At 39.4% G+C, this 25,744-nt stretch overlaps 1 protein-coding gene across 1 annotated transcript; it reads left to right on the top strand.

The window, feature by feature from the left end:
- Positions 1 to 470: 470 nt before the first annotated feature.
- On the top strand, positions 471 to 24,401 carry TOMM70 (translocase of outer mitochondrial membrane 70; the record flags this gene model as incomplete). The annotated part of the gene is made up of 12 exons (XM_082490325.1): positions 471 to 725; positions 9,271 to 9,444; positions 10,698 to 10,824; positions 13,365 to 13,474; positions 15,349 to 15,497; positions 16,627 to 16,834; positions 17,434 to 17,568; positions 18,747 to 18,854; positions 19,577 to 19,693; positions 20,543 to 20,640; positions 21,159 to 21,281; positions 22,265 to 24,401. The coding sequence occupies 12 exons, from the start codon at positions 471 to 473 to the stop codon at positions 22,416 to 22,418; spliced, it is 1,758 nt and encodes a 585-aa protein (XP_082346451.1). The 3' UTR covers positions 22,419 to 24,401.
- Between the last annotated feature and the right edge of the window lie 1,343 nt (positions 24,402 to 25,744).

The raw sequence follows: 25,744 nt of genomic DNA, 5'->3' as shown, positions 1-25,744 counted from the left end.
CCACTAGACCAGGTTGCTCAAAGCCCCATCCAGCCTGGCCTTGAACACCTCCAGGGATGGGGCAGCCGCAACTTCCCCGGGCAACTCTGGGCAAGCAAAATGTTCCAGTATGAAGCCCTAGAACCTTCGTATCAGCCCTACACGTCGACCGTCCAGAAACTCCTTCTGCACAAAATAAATCCGGACCTAAAGGCACACTCAGACTTTTCAGGCCTGCCCGGGCTGACAACCCACCTACAGCCGCAGCGACCCTGTTCCTTGGACCCCTCCCCCCGCCACTGCCGCGGGGCACCCTGGCACTGGGTGGCCGCTGGGGGACGCCCTGCCGTTACACCTCCGCTCCAGCAGGTGGCGCCGGGCGGTGCGGCGGACGGAAGTGCTTGCGCGACCCTTGCCCTCCCGGCGTTCCCTGCGTGTCCGGTGACCCCTTCCCTCCCCTCCCCTCCCGCGGGCGGCGGTGTGAGCGCGTCATGGCCGCCTCGAAGCCCGTGGAGGCGGCGGGCGGCGGCGGTGGCAGCGGCGGTGCGGGGCTCTCCCGCTGGCAGCTGGCGTTGGTGCTGGGGGCGCCGATTCTGCTGGGCGCCGGCGCGCTCTACCTGTGGGGGCGGCGGGCGGCCCGCCGCGGCGGCGGCAAGGGCGCGAATGAGCGGAAGACCCCCGAGGGGCGGGCGAGCCCCGGGCCCTGCGGCGGCGGGCAGCCCGATGGGCCCGGCCACGAGGAGATGGTGAGCACGCGCCTGGCGGCGGTTGGCGCAGACCACCCCTCATGCAGCGGCGGGGACTAACGGCTGCCGCGCGCTGCGGCGGTGGTGGCCGTTAGTCCCCGCCGCTGCGGGGAGGGAGGGGACTGAGGGGAGGTCAAAGCCGCGGTCCCGGCGGCGGAGGGCGCGTGTGAGGGGTGGGAGCCACGCTGCAGCCGGTGCGCTGGCTGGGGCGGCCTCCTCGTCGTGCGCGGCGTAAAGCAGCTGGGAGGGAGTTCGCGGGGCCCGTGTAACCGCGGCGCTCAGGTCACCGGGCAGCCGTTTAGACGTTCACGGCTTGCTCCTCGTCGTGCTGCGGTTGGTAGTGGTCTGTTGGGAGTGCGTGTGTTTGTTCCAGTGCGGGTATTTGGAAGAGTGGGTTGTGGAACGTGTCTTGGCATGAAGTAGGCATCAGGCAAGTGAGTATGGGTCTGTCAGCGCGCTGCCGTCGGGTGAATGTACTTCTGCTTCCGAGGTGTGGAGTAGCTGTGAGTAAGTTGCTTCCAGAAATGGTGTTCTGAAAAAGCAATCTATGATCTGTTGCACCTTTAGCCTGAGATGCTGGATACAGCAGAGTGGAAAGAAAACACAATTAAAATCTTTTAAAAATGAAATATTTTCCATGAAAATACAAAAGCCATACAGTTCAAGCGACTGAGACTTCAGAGTAGAGTTTGCCTCAATAGCTATGCTTTCAAAACTTACATTTATCCTGTTGCAAGTTAGCATTCTCAGAATTTTCTGATAAAATGGTCTATGCAAAATTTGAAGGACACCATGGAAAATCAAAGTCCAGATGAGATCCGTGATTCTCTGATATATCTGTATGTGGAAAAATGCCTCTCAGATGCATGTTCTACACATCTGCAGTCACAGATGTGTCATGACGGTCATGTTGTATTGGTGAGGTGAGGTTACAGTTGAGAAGCATGTTTAAAGCAGTGAATTTGGTAAACTGATTGGCTTTGATAAGAAGATCCCATTAAGGTATTCTTGCGTTTTCTTCTATTCTTGTGTACTAGCTGAAGTGCTCTGAACTGTCAGACCACGGTTTAAACTTCCTGTCTGAAATGATCAGGAGAGGAAAAAAACCAACTTCGGGAGATTGGAAAAGGTCAGTTTTAACCTTGAGCATTTCAGTGATGAAGATTAGTGTTACGTGAGTGGGCGGGCAGTGGCAGGAACACATGGGAGTGGTGAGGAGGGTGGCAACTTCCATAGCTGGTGAATCATAGGTACCCTCAGGCATTCCTGGAAGCTAAGCAAGCTGCAAAACCTATACTGGACCTGGAGGCAGTTACTTAAATGCATTGATTTGTTCCTTCACAGGCAACAGTACTGAGCAAGTAGTGTACAGAGGACAAATTCAGATTTTGTTTACTGTGGTAACTTTGGCTTGTGGCTGCAAACAGCATCTGGTGTATTTATGGCAGTGTGCTTGCTACGTGTGAGCTCTGGTTTGCAGGCTGCTTATGACCTTTGTGTAGCTACAGTGACTTTGCTGTTAGTATGTTAACTCTGGATTTCTTGATTGTGTTTCTGGATTGCAGTATATACCGTTGAGTGGTTTGTAGTCATTCTGTAGTTGTACTTGAAGCAAACTCTTAAAACATTTAAAACACTTATATGGCACTTGATGTAAAATATTGTGTGTCTAACTCTTTTGGAGTGCTCCACAAATCAAATTACTGGAAGACTCTATGCATCTAAGAATAAGTATACAATTGAGTGGTATGGTCTAGAGTTCCTTAAAGAATGTCATTGCTTACTGTAATGAGGGATGTTACTTAGGAAAACTATAGAAGATGGTATCAGATTTGCCTGATTATGAGGCAATTGTCCAGCTGGTCAAAATGTGGCTGCAGGTTCCGTTGACTGCTTTATGTGTGTCAGGAGGATTGTCTTCCTGTTCCTCATATCCATAGAGTTGATGCCACATAGATTTCATGTTTTCATATGTATTGTATTAGTTATGGATATTATTGAAAATGTAGCCATCGCAGATGTTTTATGTGTTAACTACCTGCATTGCATTGATCTGCCTTTCTAATGCAATGAGGTATTTCTTTAAACTCAGTCAGATTTTAAATACAAATGTGTACAGGGAGTAAGAGCTAATAATTCATTTCACAGTTTAAAGACAAGAGAGAAGTCTTTAGAAAACACATAGGTCAATAGTGAATGGGCTACCAACAGTTCTGTGTGTGTGTGAGGTAACATTCTTTTACTCATAATTGTAACTTGGGACTCAGACTTATTTGTGCATTTCATTAAATCAGCTTTTGTATCCCTTTGATGCTCTGTTCACTGCTTCTGAAGACATGACTTTGAATTTTTTTGTTCTTTGAAAATATCTAAGGTCTAAAATCTTCTTTGTTCCTTATTCAGATTTCTTACTGTTCTGCATGCAGTTCAAGCGTTTCTTTTACCTGCTGCAGAGGCCTCGCACTTTTTCCCCAGGCTGTGTCTGCACTAAAGGGTTCTCCTGGCATAGATGCGCTGGCCAAGTGTGTGATCTGTGATTGACGTTCTGTTGGCAGAAGCCCTTAGTATAGGTGCTATACTGGGAAAAGCTGAACTACTTCTGAGATTCCTTCTGTAAACACAGCTTCCCAACAGTACGGTAAGCTGGTGTACTTAGACCAGTTAAGTGCCAATGATAAAACCACATCTATGGATGACTCAAAGGCCAAGAAGTCAAATTGCATCTGTTAATTACAGAAGTTGTCATTATTTCTTATAATTTAGTTGGAATATGTTTTAGTTACTCAGTAACAGCAGTTGCTTTTTATGTGCTCTCTTAGTTTGTAGTGAATGTCTTATAACTTAAACATGTTGGAGAAGTAAACTGCTTTGCATTTTTTGCATTAATTGATACCCAGTTGAATAATTTTTTTTTTTTACTTATTCCATGATAACTTCTTAGCAAGTTTATATTCTCCTTGTCTGACAGAGGCAAGCACTGGTTAGTCAGTGAGGTAATGTGTTGGTTGCTTCAGTATTTTTTTCTCCTTAAGTTAAAATCACTTCCTTTCACAAGTCTGTGATAGTCCAAATCTCACCCCTTACCTCTTTCAGCCAGCTTGTAGGCAAACCCCATGGTTTTGGTATGCGAGGAAATATTGAACAGAGGTTCTTGAATTGTTCAGTCAGCTGTGTGGCAATGTGTGTTGCAGACAAACCCATTTGGGTCCACAGCAGTTCAGTGTCTTTGCATGTTTTCTTCTGAGCTGGATACAGTCACTTAAGTGCAGTGGTGGGTGAACGTGGCCAAACTCCTTGGCTTGTGTGGTGTCACATATTGGGATCAACATCCAACTGTTACGACTTCTTTCCAGTATTTATTTTAATAGCAATTGTTGAATGTTGCCTATCTCACTGCTGTGACATTAAATCACTATATGAACAAATTAATCCCCTTTGTCTAGATATATTTATATTGATGCTTTTTCTGAATTTATCTAAGCAAAGTATGTAAAACATCATTTCTGTTGTACTGTGCATCTGTTGCCTAATAAATCTCATTATCAACCTACTGTAAGTCTTCTGTGTTTCATGCCAGCTGTAGTAGACAGGTGTAGAAACATGTGTATAATAGCAGTAGAACAATTGTTAGACTCTCAGCAGCTCATGTGCAGCTTGCTTGTTTGTGGTAGGTATGAATGGCAAACTCATTTGAAAGAAAGGTAACTGATGGAAAACGTTGGCAAATTACTGTAAATTTGAGCTTAATTATTTCTAACTATGATACCTCCTTGTTTGCGCTCTTATTTTAAGTCTTAAGCTCACATGGACATACTTTTTCCTCATAGTTGTTTTAGTGCTAGGGAGAAGCTTAAAACCATATATACTTGGTTAATACCTTTCAGTATAGGTCTGAGATAAGACTTGGGATGAACATTAGTCAAAAAGAAGAAGGAAGATAGGTATTCAGTAGCAGCAAGTATTCAAAAACAACACTCTCTTTGGTGCCTCATCAAGAGGATCCTCTTCCTTGGAGAAGAAAGAGGTCTAGACCAGGGCTTTTTTTGGAAGTTGATGAATTAAGATGGCTGAAACAGTAGTCCCTCTCCATGTCATCTGTCAGACAAGGGCTCACGCAAATCCTTTTCAACCAAAAGAAAATGCTGAAACTCGCTGCTCGTGCCTCTATTGTGAATCACTGTTGTCATTGGCTGGCAGCAAATTTCTTGTTCTGCAATCTCCCTCAAATATATCAACTTCTGAACTGCTAGTTCAACCATATTGGCATTGTTGGGGGTTACCAAGCTTTATTATTGTCACAGCTGGCAGTCTGTTGCTGTTAAGTTGCTTTTGTTTGCATGAAGTTTCTGAATGTTTTGTGAGGAAAGCACATTTGCCAAGGTTAAAGTAACAGTTAAGAAATTTTTGTCAGTGCTGTCTAGTCTTTAGACAGTTAGCAATCTACTTGTTTAGTTACCTAGATAACTGAGTGCTTCTCAAATACACAAATGTCCTTTGGCTTAAACTCTGTTAGCGCTAGTGAACAGTTGCTGAAAGCAGTCCTAAGTACTGAGATGTTATTTTTATGTAACTGCAGATAACTTCTAAGCTATTTGTTTATACTACCTTGGCAGGTAATTGATTATGAACATCCATTCATTTTATTGAGCTGGTTTGCTTATTGCACAGATTCTTTGAGTAGAAGATGACAAACAGTTTTTCTTGCTCTATGTGGACCTTCACCTTAGGGACAAAAAATGTCCAGTGCACCACATAGAATGGCGGTGGGTCAGGTGAGGAGAAGCTGTGAAATTGGAAAATAATGTCTAGAATTATTACATTTGCAAGAAAATGGAAGAAGTTGTGAAGTTTTTTGGTTACTTGTACATGAGGTTTGTTTGCATAATAAGTTTTGTATTTGTGTCCATCTTCAATGTAGCAATTGAGGACTGAGAAGCAGCAGCTTTAACATTTCATCATGGTTAAATCTAAGGCTTGACAAGCTTTCAAAAACTGATCTTATGTTAAGAATTAATTTCTGTATTCTTATTTGTGCTGTTATAAAAAGGCATTGCAGCATATAAAGCGACATGAGTTCTTTAACAGCTTTTAAAAAAAAAAAACAACAACCCAAAACACTCCCCTCCACCCCCCTAATAACAAAAACCAACAACAAACAACAAAAGCATACCAAAACTAAAGAAGAGACTCATGAAATTTAGCTTTTTATGGGTTTGGCTTCATCAGGTTATACTGCAGTTATTTAAGTTGAATATGTAATTTAAACAGAATTTATCAAGCACTTTTTGAAGAAAAAAAACAGACACAAAAAGGTTATGAATATTCTTAAAAATTCCACAAAATTAAAATAAAAACTCTGTTTTTGGTTTTGTTTGGTTTTTTTCCATCAGCTGGCTAGTTACATACCAAAGCTGAAAATTAACCCAGTATGTTCTGCTATGCTTTCCATGGTAGTAGAGTTTCATGATTGCTAAGGAAATAAATCTCATCAGGATCACTATTTAGAAAAAGGTTTGAGTTTGAAACTTGACATTGTGCTTTATAAGCATTTGGGCTTCAAGACATAGATTCAGTATTTTATGTTTAATGCACAGTTTCTGTACAGTCAGTGTGGGATTCATTTTCCATGGGTATGAGATGCTAAGTGACTTTATTTTTTCATGTAAGTCCTTATCAGAATGGCTTACCGATGATACAGAGCTGTATCAGCCTTCATGTTTAAAATGTTGGCCATTCAATTCAATGGTGTATGGCATGCATACTGAGGACTATAGCAGAACAGTGTGACTAAGGTTGCAGAGATAAACCATATAAGAGCTAGGAGTCTAGTTTAAGGCAGCATAAACAAACAAAAAGTTGATGTCTTTCTTGCCATGCACATTATTGCTGCCTTTGCTACATGATAGCATCTTGTGCTCTAACTCCTAACTCCCTACCCCCAAATTTCTTGCACTATGCGATGCATGGGGCAGAGGGTAACCATGGAGTTAGCATCTATTTGATGATTCATTTCTGTATAATTGCTTGTGTGGTCTGTGGCCCTGCTACTGTTATTCAAAGCTTACTGTGATAATACAGTTAATAATTTTAAGGGGTTTTCCTGTGGCATCATGCCCATACTTTCTAAAGCTGTTGGTCCCTGTTGCATGCACTTAGGCTTGTCTGGAGACTTCATGCTTCCCAAGAACCAGCAGAGGACCAGTGACAGATCCAGAACTACAGATGACTTCCAGTTACAGTTCCTGTCCCACACCTGACACTGGGGCAGCCATTACAGTCCTTATCCGTAGCACGTGTCTTTATGCAGGGACTTCGGTGCGGGACTGTCAAAGTACAAAGGATGGAGCAGATGGGCTAGTCAGCCTGAGGCGCATATTGGGGTGATGGATCCCTGGGCTAAAGGAATTGGCAGTGATCATAAAGTAGTAATCTAGCTGTAGTGTAGGCTTAATTTCTGCAGTTTTAAATAATTTTCAGACTGGGAACACAGGTCTGAATGTTACAACATGGCCCACATCTTGTGTTTTTCTTTTTGGTACCAAGTAAACTGGAATTTTGTAGATTATTTCACAAAGACCTTTCTAGTGTTGTTTGCTGTAGAAATGCAGGAGGAAAAATTCAAGCTGACTTTCATGCATTTAAGTTTGTTTGCTGCATGTGCATAACCCTTCCCTTAGTTAAAAAAGAAGAGTTGTTGTATTGGGAACTAAATTTAGGACATACTTGAAGTAAATGTAACCTTTTCAGACTTTGAGTTTTAAAGAAATGACTTATCAAATACACAGTTACTTGGCTCTCAGTAAAAACATTTGCACTCTAATTCTGGTTTGTGTATCCATAGAGTTGCAGACACTGTATGTAAAGGGGTGAAGTTAAGAATCTTATCAATTTGAATTTAAATCATTAAAGAACAAAAATGTAAAAGCCCTGCAGATTGTCTTGTTCTGTGAACAATGGAGATGGTGCAGATTGATTTCCTGTAAGCCCAGTGATTGGTGGCCGGTGAGAGAAGAGCTTTTCTGGCAGTAGGGATATATAAGAAATTCTCTCCCTTATATGGTTGCACTGGTAAGTCTCTCATCAGGAGAGTGCCTGTAGGATATTTCTATTCTATTTGGATGCCCATTTTTATGTAGGAACTAAGGCTGGCACCCATTATCTGATTCTCTCGTGGTATGATCGGAAACCAGGTCTGAAAAGAGGAGTTGTACAGCAACTCCTGGATTCCCTTCAGGTTTTCAGTTTTAAAAACCATTTAGATTCTAAAAATGACCAGACTGGCATGAAATGAGCAGACATCAAGGGAAGCAGTCTGATGAAATGTAGAGATGCTTTGAAGTTTGTCTTATAGCAATCTGTGTGGTGTTTGACGCTGGCAGTGCATAGGGTGGGGAGAGGAGGCAGAAGTATGGTCAAAGAGCAGCATTGACAGTTACCAGCAAATCCTACATGATCTTTTCAGTGTGTGTGATTCAATAGGTGAGATGTGGTAAATGCTGCAGCTATTGTTTAAGGTATTGCTGCCCCCAGTTTGTACTCTTTCCCTCCTCAGAGAGGTTGGTAGGATGGCATGTGTGCTCATACCTCTGTTCATTTCAGCCTGGTAGGTTAGTCTGAACTGCCCCAAAATGCTGATCCCTGAAGCTAGTCTGCAAGAGGAGCAGAAATCCAGAAGGTGAATGCTGGCATCTTTTGCAGCTCTGTATTTCTTGAATGTGAGTCATACCCTTTTGATACAGAGAGGCTTTTTACATCTGGTTCCTTATAAACCACACCATTTGATAACTGATCTGTAAATCTAGGGGTTACAGGAAGCAATGTTGGTTTCTGCAGAAATTCAGACGGTCAACAGACAGTGCAGAACATAAAGATTCATTTAGCAAGGTCACAAGCCAGTTGGCAAAGTTTTCCATCCTCTACTAAGAATGACAGACCATGATGGTCCAGCATTTTGTAATAGCGGTTGGATGAAGCAGGTTGTGTGAAGCTGTAGAGGAGTTAGCGGTAAAGTTAGTTAATTTGTCTAGTGTATGGAAGGCAAAACATCTTTCTTTTCCCTACAGGTTTTATTTGTCTTGCTCATTAGGTCTTTCCACAAAGTGTTTTCCATATTTAATTCATAATATGCTGTCAGTTCTGGTCTTATAGGCTATATGTATTTCAGTAAGAAACTTTTCCTATTTTAATTGCTTAGACGGCTTTGTTATCTTTACATATTTGGTCTTTGGAGAAATAACATCTCATTGGTTCTTCTGATCACCAGTCACGTAAGATCAAAACCTGTTTAGCTTTCCAAAGAGAAATCACTGCATTGTTTAAACCATTTTAGTGAATCTTTTGAAAAGTTTGTATCCTATCTGATATACTTGCAAAAGAATATCTGTTGTGTTTTTCCAGGAGGTGGAAGGAGGGAGATTTTCACAAGTCTAAGCTAGAGTTTACCACTCAGATCAATTTTATATCTTTGAATATCAGCCCTTAAGTGCATAGCTTGCATGTGGTGATGCTTTTCTTATTTGGACTGACCTATCGCTTTCTTTTTCAGAGCCCCCTTGACAGAGCACAAGCAGCCAAGAACAAAGGAAACAAATATTTTAAAGCAGGAAAATACGAGCAAGCTATTCAGTGTTACACTGAGGCTATTAGCCTGTGCCCTCCTGAGAAAAACCTTGATCTTTCTACCTTCTATCAAAATAGAGCAGCTGCCTATGAACAACTGGTAAGAAATTAAAGATAATTATGTGTTTACTCTAAAAAGTAAATTGTGTATTTTGTTACTTGTCCACTGAAAGATCCCAGGTGGTGATATCTGCTGCCTGCACAACAAGATGCTGCTTGCAGCTGTTTTTCACTAGCTCATCATACTTCTGCACATATAAATAAAATTATTTTCTGTTAACTATTCCCAGTCTATCTTATGTGATTCTTACATGTCCCTTTCTTGTAAGACAAGGTTCTAATTTCTTATCCTCGGGAACGGTTCTCTTGTATATAAGTTAATTTTGTCTCTGTCTACTAGAGTGTTTCTTTAACTGTTAGGTGAAAGGCCAAGTATTTTGGAATTATGCTACTTCAAAAATTAAACAAAAATCACAGAAATCCTACTAAAGCCTAAATTTTGCACATGTGGAAGTAACATTTACTTGATAGCTGAGTAGACTTGATATTTTGGAAGTCAACCGGTATTGTTTATTATGGTATCAGTCAATTTGCTTATGAGGTCAAGTTGGTGAGCTGTATAAAGGAGTGAAAAAATTGGCTTTGTACAGACTGAAGTATCAAGTGAGAGACTGTGCGATTAGGGGAATCTAGTCTTGAAATTTAGAGGAGAGATAAAACAGTTCTTGTCTAATTGAATACTACTTATAACACTAATCCATGCCGTAATGAATCCCAAAGGTATGTATTCCTCTTTATCAGTTATTGAAAAGCCTGTTTTGATAATCAATTTTGCAGATAAATGTATTTTAAGTTCTTAATACTCTTGACCAGCTCTATTCCTACATATTCATTTATTATCCCTTTGTAGTAACACAGTGCAGTAAATTGAAATAACAATTTTATTTTTAAAAGTGTTTTAGCAATTTGTTAAATTTGTTTGTTGGTTTTCATTATGTTTTCATCTTTTTTTTTCTATTTGTTTTGTACCAGTCTTTCAGTCCCACTGTTATCTCCTGCAATCATTTCACATCAACTCATTTTCTTCTCCCATATGCTTTGTACAACTGTCTGGTTTCATTTTTCTGTAGGAATTCCTTTTCTGTTTTGTGGCTCTTCTGGTGCAGGTGGCTTCCAGTGGTGCCTGGCAGTTTCTTACTGAGAAACTTGCAGAAATAGAAGCAAGCAGGTAGAACCAGAGCCCTGGGAACTGCAGCTACTGTTAGGTGGGCATGACCCTGGAGTTGGTCGTGGAAAGCTAATATAATGCAGCTGAGTAGGGCCTCTCTCATTGTGGTGTTTTTCTACCCACAGCAAAAATGGACAGAAGTGGCACAAGACTGCACAAAGGCTGTTGAGCTTAATCCTAAGTATGTAAAAGCTCTCTTCAGACGTGCAAAGGCTCATGAGAAGCTAGACAATAAGAAGGAATGTTTAGAAGGTGAGTGTCTCTTGATGCATGTACTAAAAGTGGAATTAGCTCAGGCGCTCTGGAGATGATAACTTCTGGGATTGTTTTGGTTTTACTTCTGTAACTACAGTAATACAGAATTATTTATTTAAACCCATTCATAGCTACTGCAAATACATTTTCTTCTCTTGTAAGAAGAAACTTTTTACCATTTCTCAAGCTGTCATCTGTTTATATTTGAAATAGCTGCTGAGAAATTAATGTTACTGTAGCCACTCAAGGTGTTCTTTTTCCAGGAAACTCCCTAAACTATAGAATAGAATTAATCTAACATGCTGAGTGGATAACCCAGACAACAGTCATTCTACTTACATATAGTGAACACACTTTCTTCCCTGTTTGTTTTAGAGAAATGGTACTACTATAGAAACCAAGGTGTTTTTGCAGGTGGAGATACACGGTCAGAAACAAGAGTATTGGTTATTTAAATGCCTTTGGCAGATATGAAAGGGAAAACAGCTTCAGTAGCATTTCGTTCTGATGTATAACTGTTATGAAAACTGGAACGGATTTAACCTTTTTTTTGAAATATTAACACTGTGTATTCAGCAGAAACTACTGTTGTCAAATCCTTCCAAATACTATTCCTAATAGAATACATTTTGAACTGTGAGGAAGATGTGACTGAGAAGCCATGAAAATTAAGGAGAACTACAGATCAGGTGTGTTCTCTGAGAGCCCTTTTGAACTAAGGGAAACTGCTTGAAAGGACCTATTTAAATTTCATCAAGTGAAATCATTCCTGCTGATGTAAGGTTAAAAGGCAAATGAAATTTTCAGCTGTTCTCATTATCAAAGAAGAACAGAAAATAAGGCAAGGGTCTGACTGGCAAATCTAACTGTTAAACTAGTTTCATTATGTGTAACAGCTAAGAATTAGGTCTGCTAAGTTAGAAGGTAAATAAGATGTGGAAATTTTATTTATCTACCTATTTATTTATCTGCTGGCAGAATGCCTTTCTGCCCTGTAAGACCACAGTGACTACAAAAGGACTACTTAGGTCATTTATTGTAGTCCTTTGCAATCACTAATTGACTAACAGCTGCACTTCCAGAGTGCTGTAATAAAATCTAAACCTCATGTAGTTGCGATAAACTGACAGATAATAAAAGCCCCAAGAAGGGTCATGGTCCTGCTGTATAAGGATAGCTTTTAAATGTAACTCCTTTTTAATGTTAGCAGCAGTGATGGTTGTAGCAATTTCAACCTTGATTTGTGCTTGATTTTTAGCTTGCAGTTTTTTCAGATCTAAAATTACTTGCTTTTTCTGAACTATACTGGTTTTCTAATACAATACTGCTTTTACCCGCCAACCACATATGGCCAGTAAAATTCCAGGAAGTAGGGTATGTCCACGTAGTGGAGGATAGCAATACCAAAAAACACCCCTCCGCCAGCAAGAACACCCTCCAGTGGTGCCTGGCAGTATTATTTGGGAAAACGTTGCTGGTTCACCCAAGTCCGCACACTAATTTACAGCTGCCCACTTCAGGCAAAGCATGTCTGCGAAGGCCGTATAGCACGGTATTACTGCATGCTATCTTTCAGGCTCTTTCTGGGCGTAGTGTGTTTTCCTGGTGACTCCGATGTTCCTCTTGACCATGCTAGCCAGAGTTGTGGGGAGCTGCTGTATAAATGATGGCATAATAGTACCTATAGCAGTGTAGAATTACAACAACTATACTAAAACTCCCGGGTAAGTATATTTGCTTTTTCAAGTGTATTCAAACAATACACTGTTAGAATTTCAAGTCCAAGCTCTGTTCATCTTCACTGATGTTTAAGTGAAAACTAAACAGGAAAAATCAGGGGTAGTATTACATTAACTGCAGGATCCAGAGAAATAATATTAATGTACCATAAGAGCGCATTTCACACTGCAAAGCATGATTCAGGCAGTAATGTGTTAACATTTGCGAAGGCTTCTATGTGTGAATGAAAGTGATGTGATATGGGCTAGCACTTTAAATAGGCCAGCAAGGTATTTCTCTTAAACTTGCTCCATTCCAAAGTCACAGAAGTGAGCAGAAAAAATTTGAGAATATGGGGAGGTTTCTTAAACTGAATAAGAAGCAAGATGTGATGGGACTGAATGCAAATTTTCAAAGTAGAAAATTAGGACCAGTCCCAGAAGAGAAGCTGTGTTAGCACTTTTAACACACACATAATATGAACATAATTGCTATCCTCAAGGTTTCGAAATTGTGAAAGTCCCTGCTAGAGGTATACATTTTCACTGTTCATTTAAGTGTGTTTGTCTCTAGATGAAAATAAATGTAATTTCTTTTATTCACTGTCACAAAGTCCTTTTATCACAAGGAGATAATTTTGGATACAAGTTTGCATTTTGGAAAACATGATAAATACAGAAAACTGGAAACAGAGGCTTTTACCTTCAAACAGGACGTATTAGATGGGCAGTGACTCATTGTAACAGTGGCACGTTTTAGCATACTCCAGTGACTATCAGAATTCGTCTTTAATGTCACTTTTGTATGTTGTTTCCTAGATGTCACTGCAGTCTGCATTTTAGAAGCCTTCCAAAACCAGCAAAGTATGTTATTAGCTGATAAAGTTCTTAAACTTCTTGGAAAAGAAAAGGCCAAAGAGAAATACAAGGTAGGACTTGTGATATTGCTGACAAATTCTGATTTCACCTGACTAGTTGTTGAAATGTTGATTGTTGGTATTCTGTCAATTGTTGTATGCTAGTCACTGTCTTCATCTGCTGTAGTGTAAGAATTGACATGAACAGTTTTGTACAAAGCTACTGTTGTACTGATGTTGTTTTCCTTTGGGAACTATCCAGTTTTTGAAAAAGGGAAGAGAGGTCTATTTCTAATGATTGTTTCCCTTTAATAATCAAATTCATTGTGATATTCAGGAGACACCCTAAATTGGTGTGCTGCCCTACATGGGGCTTTTCTAGACTTGCAACGTCATGGAAACAGGATATGTTGGAACGGCAGTAGCAAAATGTTCAGTTGCGCATCAGATGGTTGAGTTAGGTATGTGTGTTGAGATAAGAAGGTTTATAAATAATAACTGAAAACGTGTAAAAATGTCGGTTCCATACATAATGAATGAATGATGATTGAGGACTTTCCCCCCAAGTTATTCTTGGTTTTATAAGTAGAAATTTCATGTAGGAAAGATTAAGTTGACGGCAGAATTCCTAAGTTTTAGAAGGGAGTAAAATAATACTGTTTAAAGGTTGGGGATTTGTTTGTGTGGTGTTTTTTGTTTGGTTGGTTGTTTTTTTGTTGTTTTGGGTTTTTTTTTTTTTTTTGAAAAATACGAAAAGCAATAAAGCATTGCGTAAGAAAAAATGATGCAGTGCAAAGTCACATCTTTTTATTAGTGGTCAGATTTCCTGATTCTGCCATGAAGAATATGCCTTCATCTCCCAACTACCACAGATTATTTGTGGCATTCAGTTGCAGGCTGTTTCTGTTCCATTTCTGTGAAAAGGTGCTCATACTTGTACTTTTCTGTTTTGGCACTCGGATGTCTTTGCGTTAATGTTTTGAAACTGCAGAAAAGAGAACTGTGGAAGTATAGGGGTAGCCAGGAGCAGTCATTTTAAGTGGCTGTAGGTTTACAAAAAAGTTGCTACGGGCATTAAAACATTCTCACTTGTTATTAAAATATTCTTGCTTGTTTTTTATGATGATGGTTGAAGTACTGAAATTCCTGTTGGTTTTGAGATGCTGAATTTCTTTCCTATAGAAACTTACATAAAGCTGTGGTGTCGAGGTAGCAAAAATGAATTGTGCTATTAGTGTGGTGGTGGTAGCATCATAAAATAGGTGTGCTTCAAATAGGCAGTATTATGGTATAACTTAAGACACTCAGAAGCGTGCATTCAGACTTTTCTTGCAGGAAACATTGAACTGTAATTCTTTTGTGCAGTGTTCATTTTGAGCAAGAAATATTTTTCAGATTTTGTACCTGAGAGGTGTTAGTTCTGGGACTTCAAGTAAAATGTGTGGTATCTGGGCTAAGCTCCATGTGGAATTAGGACATTGCCTCATTAGTCTTCATTGTAACGATAGACAGTAGCTTCTCTTGGACAAGTTAGACAAAAGGGCAAATTGCCATTCAGAATTTAAGCTTAAAGTGCCAGCCTGCATTTTTCACCCAATTCATGCAGACACATACTGCTTTAGAACATGTATGCCAATGTCTTATAATATCTTAAGAATCCTCATTTCTAGCCACACACGCAGAAAGATACTGTCACCCCCCTCATTTGAATATCTTCACTTTATTTCTACTGGTGATGGGTATCGTGTTGTGATCTGAAGCTTAAATAATCCCTAAATGTCAAACTGTCAAATCAAAAATATCAGACTATCAAATGAGACAGTGGAAAGTCATACATTGGTTCTTTCATGAATGAATTTTTTTATAATCACATTTGTTTATCCATTTCCATATTTACCATCTGATCTTACCATCTAATGACTTGAAGTTACATTTCTCCATTTCAGAATCGTGAGCCTTTGATGCCCTCACCACAGTTCATTAAATCCTACTTCAGTTCTTTCACAGATGATATAATCTCCCAACCTTTGCTTAAGGGTGAGAAATCAGATGAAGATAAGGATAAGGAGGGAGAGGCTTCTGAAGTAAAAGAAAAGTGAGTACAGTACAGTTGGGAATTGTTTGGTATCGGAATTAAGTTTTCAGTGATTTTTGACATTCTACTCAGTGTAACTTGCTGTTGTTTTTTGTAGTACCTGGCAAATCCTGTGGTAATAAAGTGAGCCTAAGAAATGAGAACAGTATTAAAAATGAAACTTTTATGAAAGCTGACTAGCCAGTTCCAAACTGGAGGTGGCTTTGATCCACTAAACAGAGGAAGGACACTAATATTGGGAAGATCTGCTGAATATTTACTACAGTACCATAGTAAAGCTTAGGAGATTGGAGGACTGGATAGTGCTGAATGATGCTTCTGGAGAAAGGAATGTTTTATACTGAAGGAGAGTTTCCAAGAAAGAGAGCCAAGTTAGTCTTTGGATTGGAAGGGAGAAGAAAAGCTAGGAAAAGGGTCTCTTAATAAAACAATGAATTTACAGCAACTGAGGCCAAAAGGTGTTTGATCTTTCTGGAACCAAATTGCACATAAATGAGGCTTGTTCTGACAAAGAAAAGCTTAGCTTTTTTGAGTTGAGTTTGAGCACCACATCGATAGTGCTTTAACTTACTGTGCTGTTTTCCAGTTTATTTTTGGAAGTTATCACTGCTGTCAGTATGGCAACCATTGCATACAGCGTTGCGAACTTTTTTTTTAAGATAGAATGTCCTGATCTACAGGCAGATTTGCTGAATCCAGGACACTTAGCTGAGGACAAGGCAGTGCTTATTGTATTTTTTGCTGTGAAATCCTTTCTTCCATGTATAAACTGCACATTGCTAGGTTTAATGTTTTACTTTTCTGACCTGGAATTCCATACCAGACCTCTTGTTTTAAGGCAGAGATCATCACTGTTCTTAATGTGCAAAAAAAATTTCAAGGGACAAATGAAGCTGAAGTTAAGAGCTTTAAAACATTTTTCTTCTTTATTTCCAATGTAATTTGGGCATTTTTTTGTCTAAATTGTTTTCAGTCTGTGATCTGGGAATGTTTGTAACTTACAATGCTGGTGTTATAACTGAGTATAGCAAAAGTTAGTACTTGTTATGATTTAATGAAAAGTCTGAATTGAAGTTTCAGTGTTCAGTAAATGCATGTATATATACAACTGTTCTTACATCATTTACAGCTCTGGCTATTTGAGAGCAAAACAATATATGGAAGAAGAGAACTATGACAAAATTATCAGTGAAAGCACAAAAGAAATTGAAGCAAAGGGAAAATACATGGCAGAAGCTTTGCTTCTGCGAGCTACTTTCTACTTACTTATTGGCAATGCAAATGCTGCCAAACCAGACCTAGATCAGGTCATCAGCATGGAAGATGCAAATGTGAAGGTAAGAATCTGTCACAGCAGGATTGTCGTTTGGGTTGAGAAAACGTAGAAGTTAGATGATAAACTCGCAATATAGTTCAAGAGCTTGTTTTTCCAAGTTTTCACATACTTTAATGGGAGTGTTTGGTTTGTTTACCATTTTGTCTTTTTATTCCTGACGAATTGTTTTTCAAGGGGTTGGGTTTTTTTTGAGGCAGCTGTGCTAAGTAGTACAAACGAAAGTACAGAGGAAGCTAAATGAATTGGAAGCTTTCCAGTCTGAAAAATCAGTTCATAAATAACAGAAAAAACATTAGTTGTATTTGCATATTGACCTACTTCAAAAAATACTGATCTATTTGTAAGCATAGGGAACCTGTCTTGTAAAGGTTTTTTGGGGGGTTGAAAATTCACTGAGATGGAAGCATAGGCTGACATATTTGAAATTAAGCAAGGGAGTTCATTCATTTAGAGTGAATATGAAATTTATTCCTGCTTAGAATGAATGAAATCTGTCAGTGGGAGAAACTAGTCAAATGAAAAATTTACTCTAATTGTAACAAAGCCTTAAATCTGGAGGAATATTGGAGTGGCTAATGCTTCTTTGAACTTTTTTTACAGCTCCGAGCTAATGCTTTGATCAAACGAGGAAGTATGTATATGCAGCAGCAGCAACCTGTGCTGTCTACTCAGGACTTTAACATGGCTGCTGATATTGACCCTCAGAATGCAGATGTTTACCACCATCGAGGACAAGTAAGAAACATTAGAGATCTTGTTCCAATACTTGGATATTTCAGTATATACTAAAAGAAAAATAAAGATCAGTACATTATCAGACACACTTTGTACTGTTTGTGGCAGAAAAACATGAACTCCTAATTTGGAACTGTTGCAGAATAAACACGCAGTCTAATTTGCAGGTTCAGGTCAGGCAGAAGGAGTTTATTTCTGTAGCTGTGGGAAAGAACACAAAGCGACAGAGGCTCAGCCCTCTATCAATATGAACTCTGACTTAAAAGTACTAGGGCTTATATACATTTACAGCAGATACAAGCCGCTCTGTGAAGCGGCCTGATAGGGCAGAGCAGCATCTGCATAGAAAGAAACTTTGTTACAGCGGATGTGAGGTGCGTTGCTGATAAGTCAGCATCTGCAGCACTGCGGCCTAGACTTGCATCTCTTCAGCTCATCCTTCTCTGGCTTGTGACGCTGCCGTGTCTGTGACTAATTTCTAGGCCTAGAAGGGCCTGCTTCCACAGAACTGTAATATAAAAGATGCTGGAAGAAAAAGGAAACACTACCATGTGCAGATAAGCTAAGTCGTATCCATAAGGAAGAATTCCACGGATCAAGTGCCCTCTCTCCAGGAATTCATTAGATCTCTTTAGTGCTCAGAAATAAGAATGGCATTACATGTTGAAGGCAATCAAAGTTTTCTGCAGATTGAAAACGAATGTTTTACAGTAGCTTCACAGTAAAGTAAGAGGATGATGAAGTGAACTCCATTCTTGTGGAGGAATAAGAATGTCAAAAAAACCCAAAACGTTGAAATGCAAGCTGGGAGAGCCAAAATGTTTTGATATCCAAATAGTCCACAGGCATTAACTACAGCAAGGCAAAGCGACTTGAGAAAGTACAGCATAGTTTTGGATACTCGACATAATGTTAAAGCAGTAAAGGTAACAGTCTAAAATGCAAGCATCCTCAGTCCCTTACATATGGACATTGCCTTTTTGTGCACAAGGCCAAAGTTTCACTGGTGGCTCTGTTATTTTGTGGCAGTGCTTTTTAGTTACCAGTTTTATAGGTTTCTAGGCAGTTTTGAAACTGAACCGGAGGCAATATGAGTAACTGATGCTAACTGAATTATCACTTAAGTGTCTGTAGCACACATTAAATACAGAAATAGGATTTTCTTTCATTCTGGCTAGCTGAAAATCCTGCTTGACCAAATTGAAGAGGCTGTGGAAGACTTTGATGAATGTATCCGATTGCGACCCGATTCTGCTTTGGCTCAAGCACAGAAATGTTTCGCCCTGGTAGGTAACGTGCTGCTGTTTATCTGGGTGCTTTTTCTTTTTAAAGAGTTCTGGAAAACATACTGTGTTTCTCTGTTTTATTCCAATTTAATGGCAAAGTAGGGCAACAAACATCTCAGTATCTTTTAATAATAAGGTAAAGTTTGTAACAGTTTCTTTAGTTGGAGTAAGGGTTTGCCGCTTTCATTTTGCAATGTTTGTTATTCATACAGTAGGTCATCTTTGCTGTTTTGTGGTAGGGGAACAAAAATCGTTGCTCTAATTTTATCACAAAAAATTATTTAAATAAACCTTTAATGTTGCTGAAAATTATCATCTTCAATAAATTGGAAAAAAACTATTTCAAGCTAGTACAATGCCTCTGCGTGCAGGAATCTTCTGAGGACAGATCTACATGGTGTGAACAAGGAGGAAATCTAGGCTTGGAATTTCTAGGCTTTTGAAATAGAGGGAGGTTATTGGCAACTATCAGGCCTTATGGCTTCCTTCTTCACCCTTTCTTCTCTCCAAGTCCACTCTACCAGAGACTTGGACACATGGTAGGTTCCTCAAAACAGATTTAGTAGGATAGACAGGCATGTCATCTTGTGGAAGTGGTAATTGTGATGATGCATGCGTCTCTTGGGGAAGCAGGTAGAGACCTGATGAGGCGCTTTTTTTGTGGTGGTGTTTCACTTTTTTCCTTTTCTCTTTTTTTTTTTTTCTTTTTCTTTCTTGAGTAGTACCGCCAAGCTTATACAGGAAATAATCCTTTGCCTGTGCAAGTGGCCATGAAAGGCTTTGAAGATGTCATAAAAAAATTTCCAAAGTGTGCTGAAGGCTATGCACTCTATGCTCAGGTACATTTTTCTCTCTCTTAAAGAAAATGCTGCATTTTGTTGCACCTTTTATCTTGGTTAGCATACATTTCTTCAAATAATATATGAAGAGCTTTGAGAATAAGTTCTGAGATAACATGTGCTGTATTCAGTAAGCTACCTGAATTTATGGGTATGTGTGTTCTGTGTAGAGGAAGTAGAGGGGAATTGGTGAATCAGAATATAAGTGATGAGAGTCAGGGGTGGTTATTAGGAGACAGAGGTATGGCATACACTTCCCCTTGAATTCCTGCATGTGTGTGGCATCTCACTTGATGGACATCAGGGATTCTCTGGGTAATTTGGGAGTTAAATGTGTGGAACTAGGGTCACGGTTTCGTTCTGCTACAAATGACATACTCTAGTTGAGCAGAATTTAGTACAGATGTTCAGAGTATACTTGTAACAGAGACTGTAATTTCTTCTCTAAGGAAATGTGCTGCTGGTTCTAGTGCGAAGCATAAGATGTTCCGATTTTAAGTAGTTAGGCAGTATGGATGCATTTCTTTTTGAAAGAAGTACATTTGAAAAAGAAAGAAGTTGAGACTTGCAGGTACAGAGTTACTTGCAGTACGCTTATTATGTTGCTTGTGGATCTCCCATTATAGATGATACTGTGATCAGTAATTTTTGTACTTAAAGCCTAGCAGCTTTCTTCTAAAAAGCATCAATTCTGAAACTTAACTCTGGTAACTGGTGTGCCTGGCCTGATTTACGATAAGACAGCTATATCCAATCTCATGTAGTCAATATAGTTTTAATTAGAATTAGCCTAGTGCAGAGTACATGTTTTGGTTGCATATTGATGTATAGGTTTCTGTTTTGATGCAGGCACTAACTGATCAACAGCAGTTTGGCAAGGCTGATGAAATGTATGATAAATGCATTGACCTTGAGCCAGACAATGCCACTACATATGTTCATAAAGGGTATGTATTGAGTTTACGATCTTTTTGGTCAAGAGCAGTTGGCATGTTTAGATTAATCAACCCTAATTGAATGTTTGTGTTTAGAAGCTTAGCCAGCAGAAATAACTATGTGAAAACAGCTTAGTGCTGTTATATGTGTTTCTATAGTTTCTCTTGACTAAACTGTAAATAAGTTTCAGTAAAGTTTTATTAGTGTTCATTCCTAATTGAGTATCTACCTGAAGTATATGACTCTTACTTTAGCCCCATTTAATTTAAGCTTGGTGCTGAAGTTTTCTCTTTAGTAAAACAACTTGTATCATGTTGTCTTGAGAGGAATTTATCTTTAGACTCATTAAACTGAAAACATGGCTTATTGAAAGTGACTTTCACATACACGTTTTTTTTAAAAGCAGTGAAGTTACTGTCATCCTTGCATTAGAAATTACAAACATTTGGGATCTTTTTTTTTGCTTAAATGATCTTAGTTATGGGAGGAGTATGTGAAATTTGTTCTAAATTTTCTCTTTCTCTTCCAGTTTACTTCAGCTCCAGTGGAAGCAAGATTTAGAAAAAGGGTTAGAACTCATAAGCAAGGCCATTGAAATTGATAACAAATGTGATTTTGCATATGAAACCATGGGAACGATTGAAGTGCAAAGGTAATATTCAACTGCAGTGTTAAGAGTTCTTAGTTACTTTTGAAATTAAAGTAGTCCTTTAGATTTCCCCATGGATCTTAAGCTTTTCGTAAGATTGTCTCCCTTGTGCTGTTACCTGAAGTCCCGATTTCTGTTCTGTAATTCTTAGAGAAGGCCTTCCTTTCTCTGTGGCATAATTTTGCTTTATGATGTGATGAGTTCCCACGTTCACCAATTTCATACTTTCTGGACAGCATGCAGATGAGTCTGTGCATGTTTAAATACATTCCTTCTCCATTTAAAGTGACTTCCTTAATTATTACTAGGCTTCCCGTGTTTTTCATGTAGTCAGTAAACATATCTTACTGGACCTTTTGTACTGATGATCCTGAGCTATACTCTGAAGCCTGACCATTTGGGTTTAATGCCAACATGATTGCAGTTTGCAAGCTCACAGGGTAAAGAGGAAAGACTAATGCACTATTCTGTAACCATGCATTGTATTACAATTGGGAAAAAGCTTGGGGTGTAGCTGAGAATATAGTTGGGTCTTTTTTTACATGTCTAGCCCATCAAAAAGACAGTTAAACGGTTGCCGTAAGAAATTTTACAAGCATTTCCTATTTACATAATGTGAGCTCTTGTCTTTGCTAGTTTTAGTCTTAAGTATACAAACTCTTTTCAAGAGAGATGAGAGTTCATTCAGTTGTCCCAGCATTATCTTTGTAGTAAACTTGGTGTCCTGTGGAGAACACTTTACCCCCATGACCACCCATGGGGACTCTCAAGAGGAAGGCTGTAAAACAGCTGTCCTAGTTGCTTAGGCTTGGTAACAGCTCCTCTCAGTTTGCTCATCATCATCACAAGTTCTCGTGGTGGTTCCTCCCAGAGTCCTTTTAAGCTGTTAGTAGTGGAGACCGTAAGTCCTGAAGGAAAAAAGATGCTGTAGAGATGAAGAGATTGCTTTGCCAGTCTTAATTGGACTTCATTTTGGTTTATTTCAGAGGTAATCTGGATAAAGCCATTGAAATGTTCAACAAAGCTATCAACCTGGCCAAATCCGAAATGGAGATGGCCCACCTCTACTCGCTGTGTGATGCTGCCTATGCCCAGACAGAAGTTGCAAAGAAGTATGGATTGAAACCACCAACACTGTAAAGAAATGAGGAGGAAATGACCTTCTAAAGTGAAGTTGCCCACTTCAGCCAGCCCTAAAGACGCTGTTGCAGACCATGTTGAATGGTGGAACTTAGTTTTTTCCCGTTCATGGTGTTGTCATTTGCTACATCTGTTAAATGTTTAGGTGTTGTGGGAGTGGTTGTTCAAGGAAGTATGCAGTGTTGCATCTTGTTCCTTCTGCAGCAAAAACCTTGAAGTGTGTTAAGGGAAATAAAAGTTGCAGGGGAACAAAAGGAAGATATTTTTGGCCATGCAAATAAAAACTTCACATTGGTTCATTTGGGGTGATTATGTTGTGGGCGATTTTTGCTTTATCAAACAATATTACAGCATGTGGGTTTTTTTTCCTGATGATTTTAAAGGTAATACTAGTCAGTGCTGTAAAATAGGTTTCTTTTTTATATGCAATTAATCCTTGAGGGTTGATTTTAATTTTGCAAAAAGGAAAAAATTAATTTTCAAACTGTTTAATAATAGAGGGGTTTTTTAAGTCAGTAGATGTGGAGAGAATCCCTGTAAATATATGCAAGCATGCACAATCTTCCCTTAAAGCCCCTCCCACCCTCTGCATAACTCACTTAGAAATAGTCCCGTGGCAGCTATTAGGGAATTAATTTGATAGTCCTTCTCCTCACCCCAGAAAGCCCTAGTGTACTGTATAGGAGAGCTAGTACAAAGGTTGTTTGGGGAAAGAGGTTGGCTAACACTGCTTCAGCGTAGGCTTTACTGGAAGAAAGGCTGTGTTCCTGTGCGGCAGTCCTTACTTGAATGTCACAGGAAATTGTTCTGAAGGGTTCAGAGGGACTTTCAAGAACAGAAAGCACTGCTGGGAGTAGAGCTGCCAAGGTAAGGTCATGCTTGCATATAATCTTTGTAATCTCTGATGCTCTTGCTTAAATGTAACAGCTAATAGACTGTCTAAATTCTCCTCAGTCTCTAGAGGCTGCTGTGTTCTGATCTGTTCCTTGTAATAGCCCTTTGCAGAATTAAGTGAGAGAAGGAACAAAGCATAGGCTAAAACTTCAAGCAATGGATTTAGAATCTGTACTGGTTTCCTTGTTCTTTAGACCATGTCTTGTCCAAGATTACAATACTGTAGGAAGGAAGCAATTGCTCTGCAAATAGCAGATTGGGAAGTTATTAAATACTAATATAAATGGTCTTCCTCTAGCTAGGAACTTCACAGAGGGCTTTCTTTAGTCAGTCCATCTTGCCTCTGCCTGGATTGGTGTGGCTGGATAAACCTCATGCAAATACTTAATTGATGTAGCTTAATTTACCATACACTAATCTGGTCTTCTTTCCATTCTGAAATCATAGATTTGCTTGTGCTGAATTGTCTAATGTATTTCATCTCTTAAAGAAATTAACTGTGCTGTGGTCAAACTGTCTTGTTGTCTAGTCGTGCCACCATATAGCAGCAGCTTCTGTTTTCAACTTGACCTTCCTTTCTCCCAGCAACTACAGTTGAGAATTCAAATGGTGGAGAGTAGACATAAAGATCTAATAATTGTATTTTAGCTAGCTCAGTAGGTGATCTGAAATCATAGTGTTGGTGTAGAATTGAAGGTGTTGGAAGGTAGTGGCAGCTTCTAAGGGCACTGCACGTAACAAGTGTCAAATGTCATGTGGAACTTCCAATCTCTGCATCAATTACCTGAGAACAAAAATATGCCAGACTGACTGATGCGGCCTGTTCTCCTGAGGAGTTTTTATTCGCATGGCCTTATTTACATTGGCATTTTTTCCTCTTCACCCTACCTGTACCCCCTTCCTTAACCCACCCAATCAATTAAGGGAAAAAAGCATGTGCTGTTGAATACTAGCATTCCAAATCATCACAGACTTTTGCCTGTTCTTGAACTCGTTTGAAACTGCACTGAAAGGATGCATTGTCTGTAATTTTTTTTTGTAAATGACGTATCACCTGTAAACTGAAAAAATAAATATTACCTTCAAGTATCTCTCTCTGACATGTATAACAACAGGATTTGATGAAGTGTTCTCTGCAGTGGTGCTCTCTGTGCTTATTTGAGGTTGCTCTGAATCTAGGAAGAGCTAACGATGACTGACTCCCTGTCATCTTCTCTCACATCAACTTTTAAGAAAAAACAAGGAGACATGGAATTAGCAAATTTTATCTCTGGCTTCCCTCAGTCACAGAGGTATGATCTCAAGAGCTGAAGATTACAGGGGAAAGGAAATCCAGCTAGGAAAGCTGGGAATCAGAGTAGTGACACCCTATTAATTTGGATCCCTTTGGTGAAAGGGATTTTCTTTTTTTAAATGGCTGATGTAGTGTGCATGTGAACTTTGAGAAAAGCTTTCTTTAGTAGGGATCAAAGCTGAAGTGAAACAAGTATTACTGCTTTAAAAAAAAAAAAAAAGATTGTTGAAATAATGTAGGAAGCTAGTACTGAAGACTGGGTGTATCCTAGAGACTTTGGGAAGTTGCTTCTACACATAGTGGTCTTGCATCTTAATTCTGATTACGTAAAATCCCTGTTGGTCATGTTAGAGACAAGTTTGTTGGAATGGAGATTAGAAGTTGTGACCTGAATTACTAGGATTTAATTGCAAATTTAAAATGATGAGGGAACTAATGTATACTAATTCTTATTAGTATACATAAGGTAACTTATTCTGGAACTATTGAGAGCAGCTTTAGCCAGGCTCCCCGGCTACAGTGGTAATAACACTGCCCGAAACAACAGGCATTGCTGTGTTTTCCGCCATTTCTTTAAAAAGAATGGCAGGCTGAAATTCTGGAGCTATTTCAGGGCTGTTCCTAGCTGGTTTTCTATACTTGCAGAATACTGGTGCATATGTATAATATGGATACTTACAAGTGCCTGTTTTCTACCAACACAGAGATTGAGTATTGACTGCTTTAACTATTATCTAGCTGAGAACTGATTGTGTACTTTCTTCATCGAAATCCCCAAAAATTCACAGTCCCATTTGTATCGCTTCTGAGTGGAACACACTGGAGACCCCTAAAACATCGTACTAAAACATCGTACTAAAACAAGGTGCTTAGAAGTTGTCCTGACAGACTGAAGATGACTGAGCTGAGGTCACCAAAGTAGCTCACTACAGATTTTCACCCCTTCTCTCCATTTGGGATTCCAGGGGAGGAGGGTCCAGGCCATGGATTCTTTTGTCTGTTGCAGACTGCACTTTGCATTTCTAAAATTAAGTGGTCAGCCCATAGGAACCCTGCAGTACTTTAATCCTCCAAAGGTAGTATTTAGTTCCTGCTCTGCTGGATGTTAAACTAGTACAGCGAAGGGAGGGAAAGACAG

Source organism: Vanellus vanellus (assembly GCF_965231255.1).
Source record: "Vanellus vanellus genome assembly, chromosome: 1".
In the NCBI taxonomy this organism is placed as follows: Eukaryota; Metazoa; Chordata; class Aves; order Charadriiformes; family Charadriidae; genus Vanellus; species Vanellus vanellus.
The sequence above is the reverse complement of the archived record's forward strand: the minus strand, read 5'-3'. Positions and strand labels throughout refer to the sequence as shown.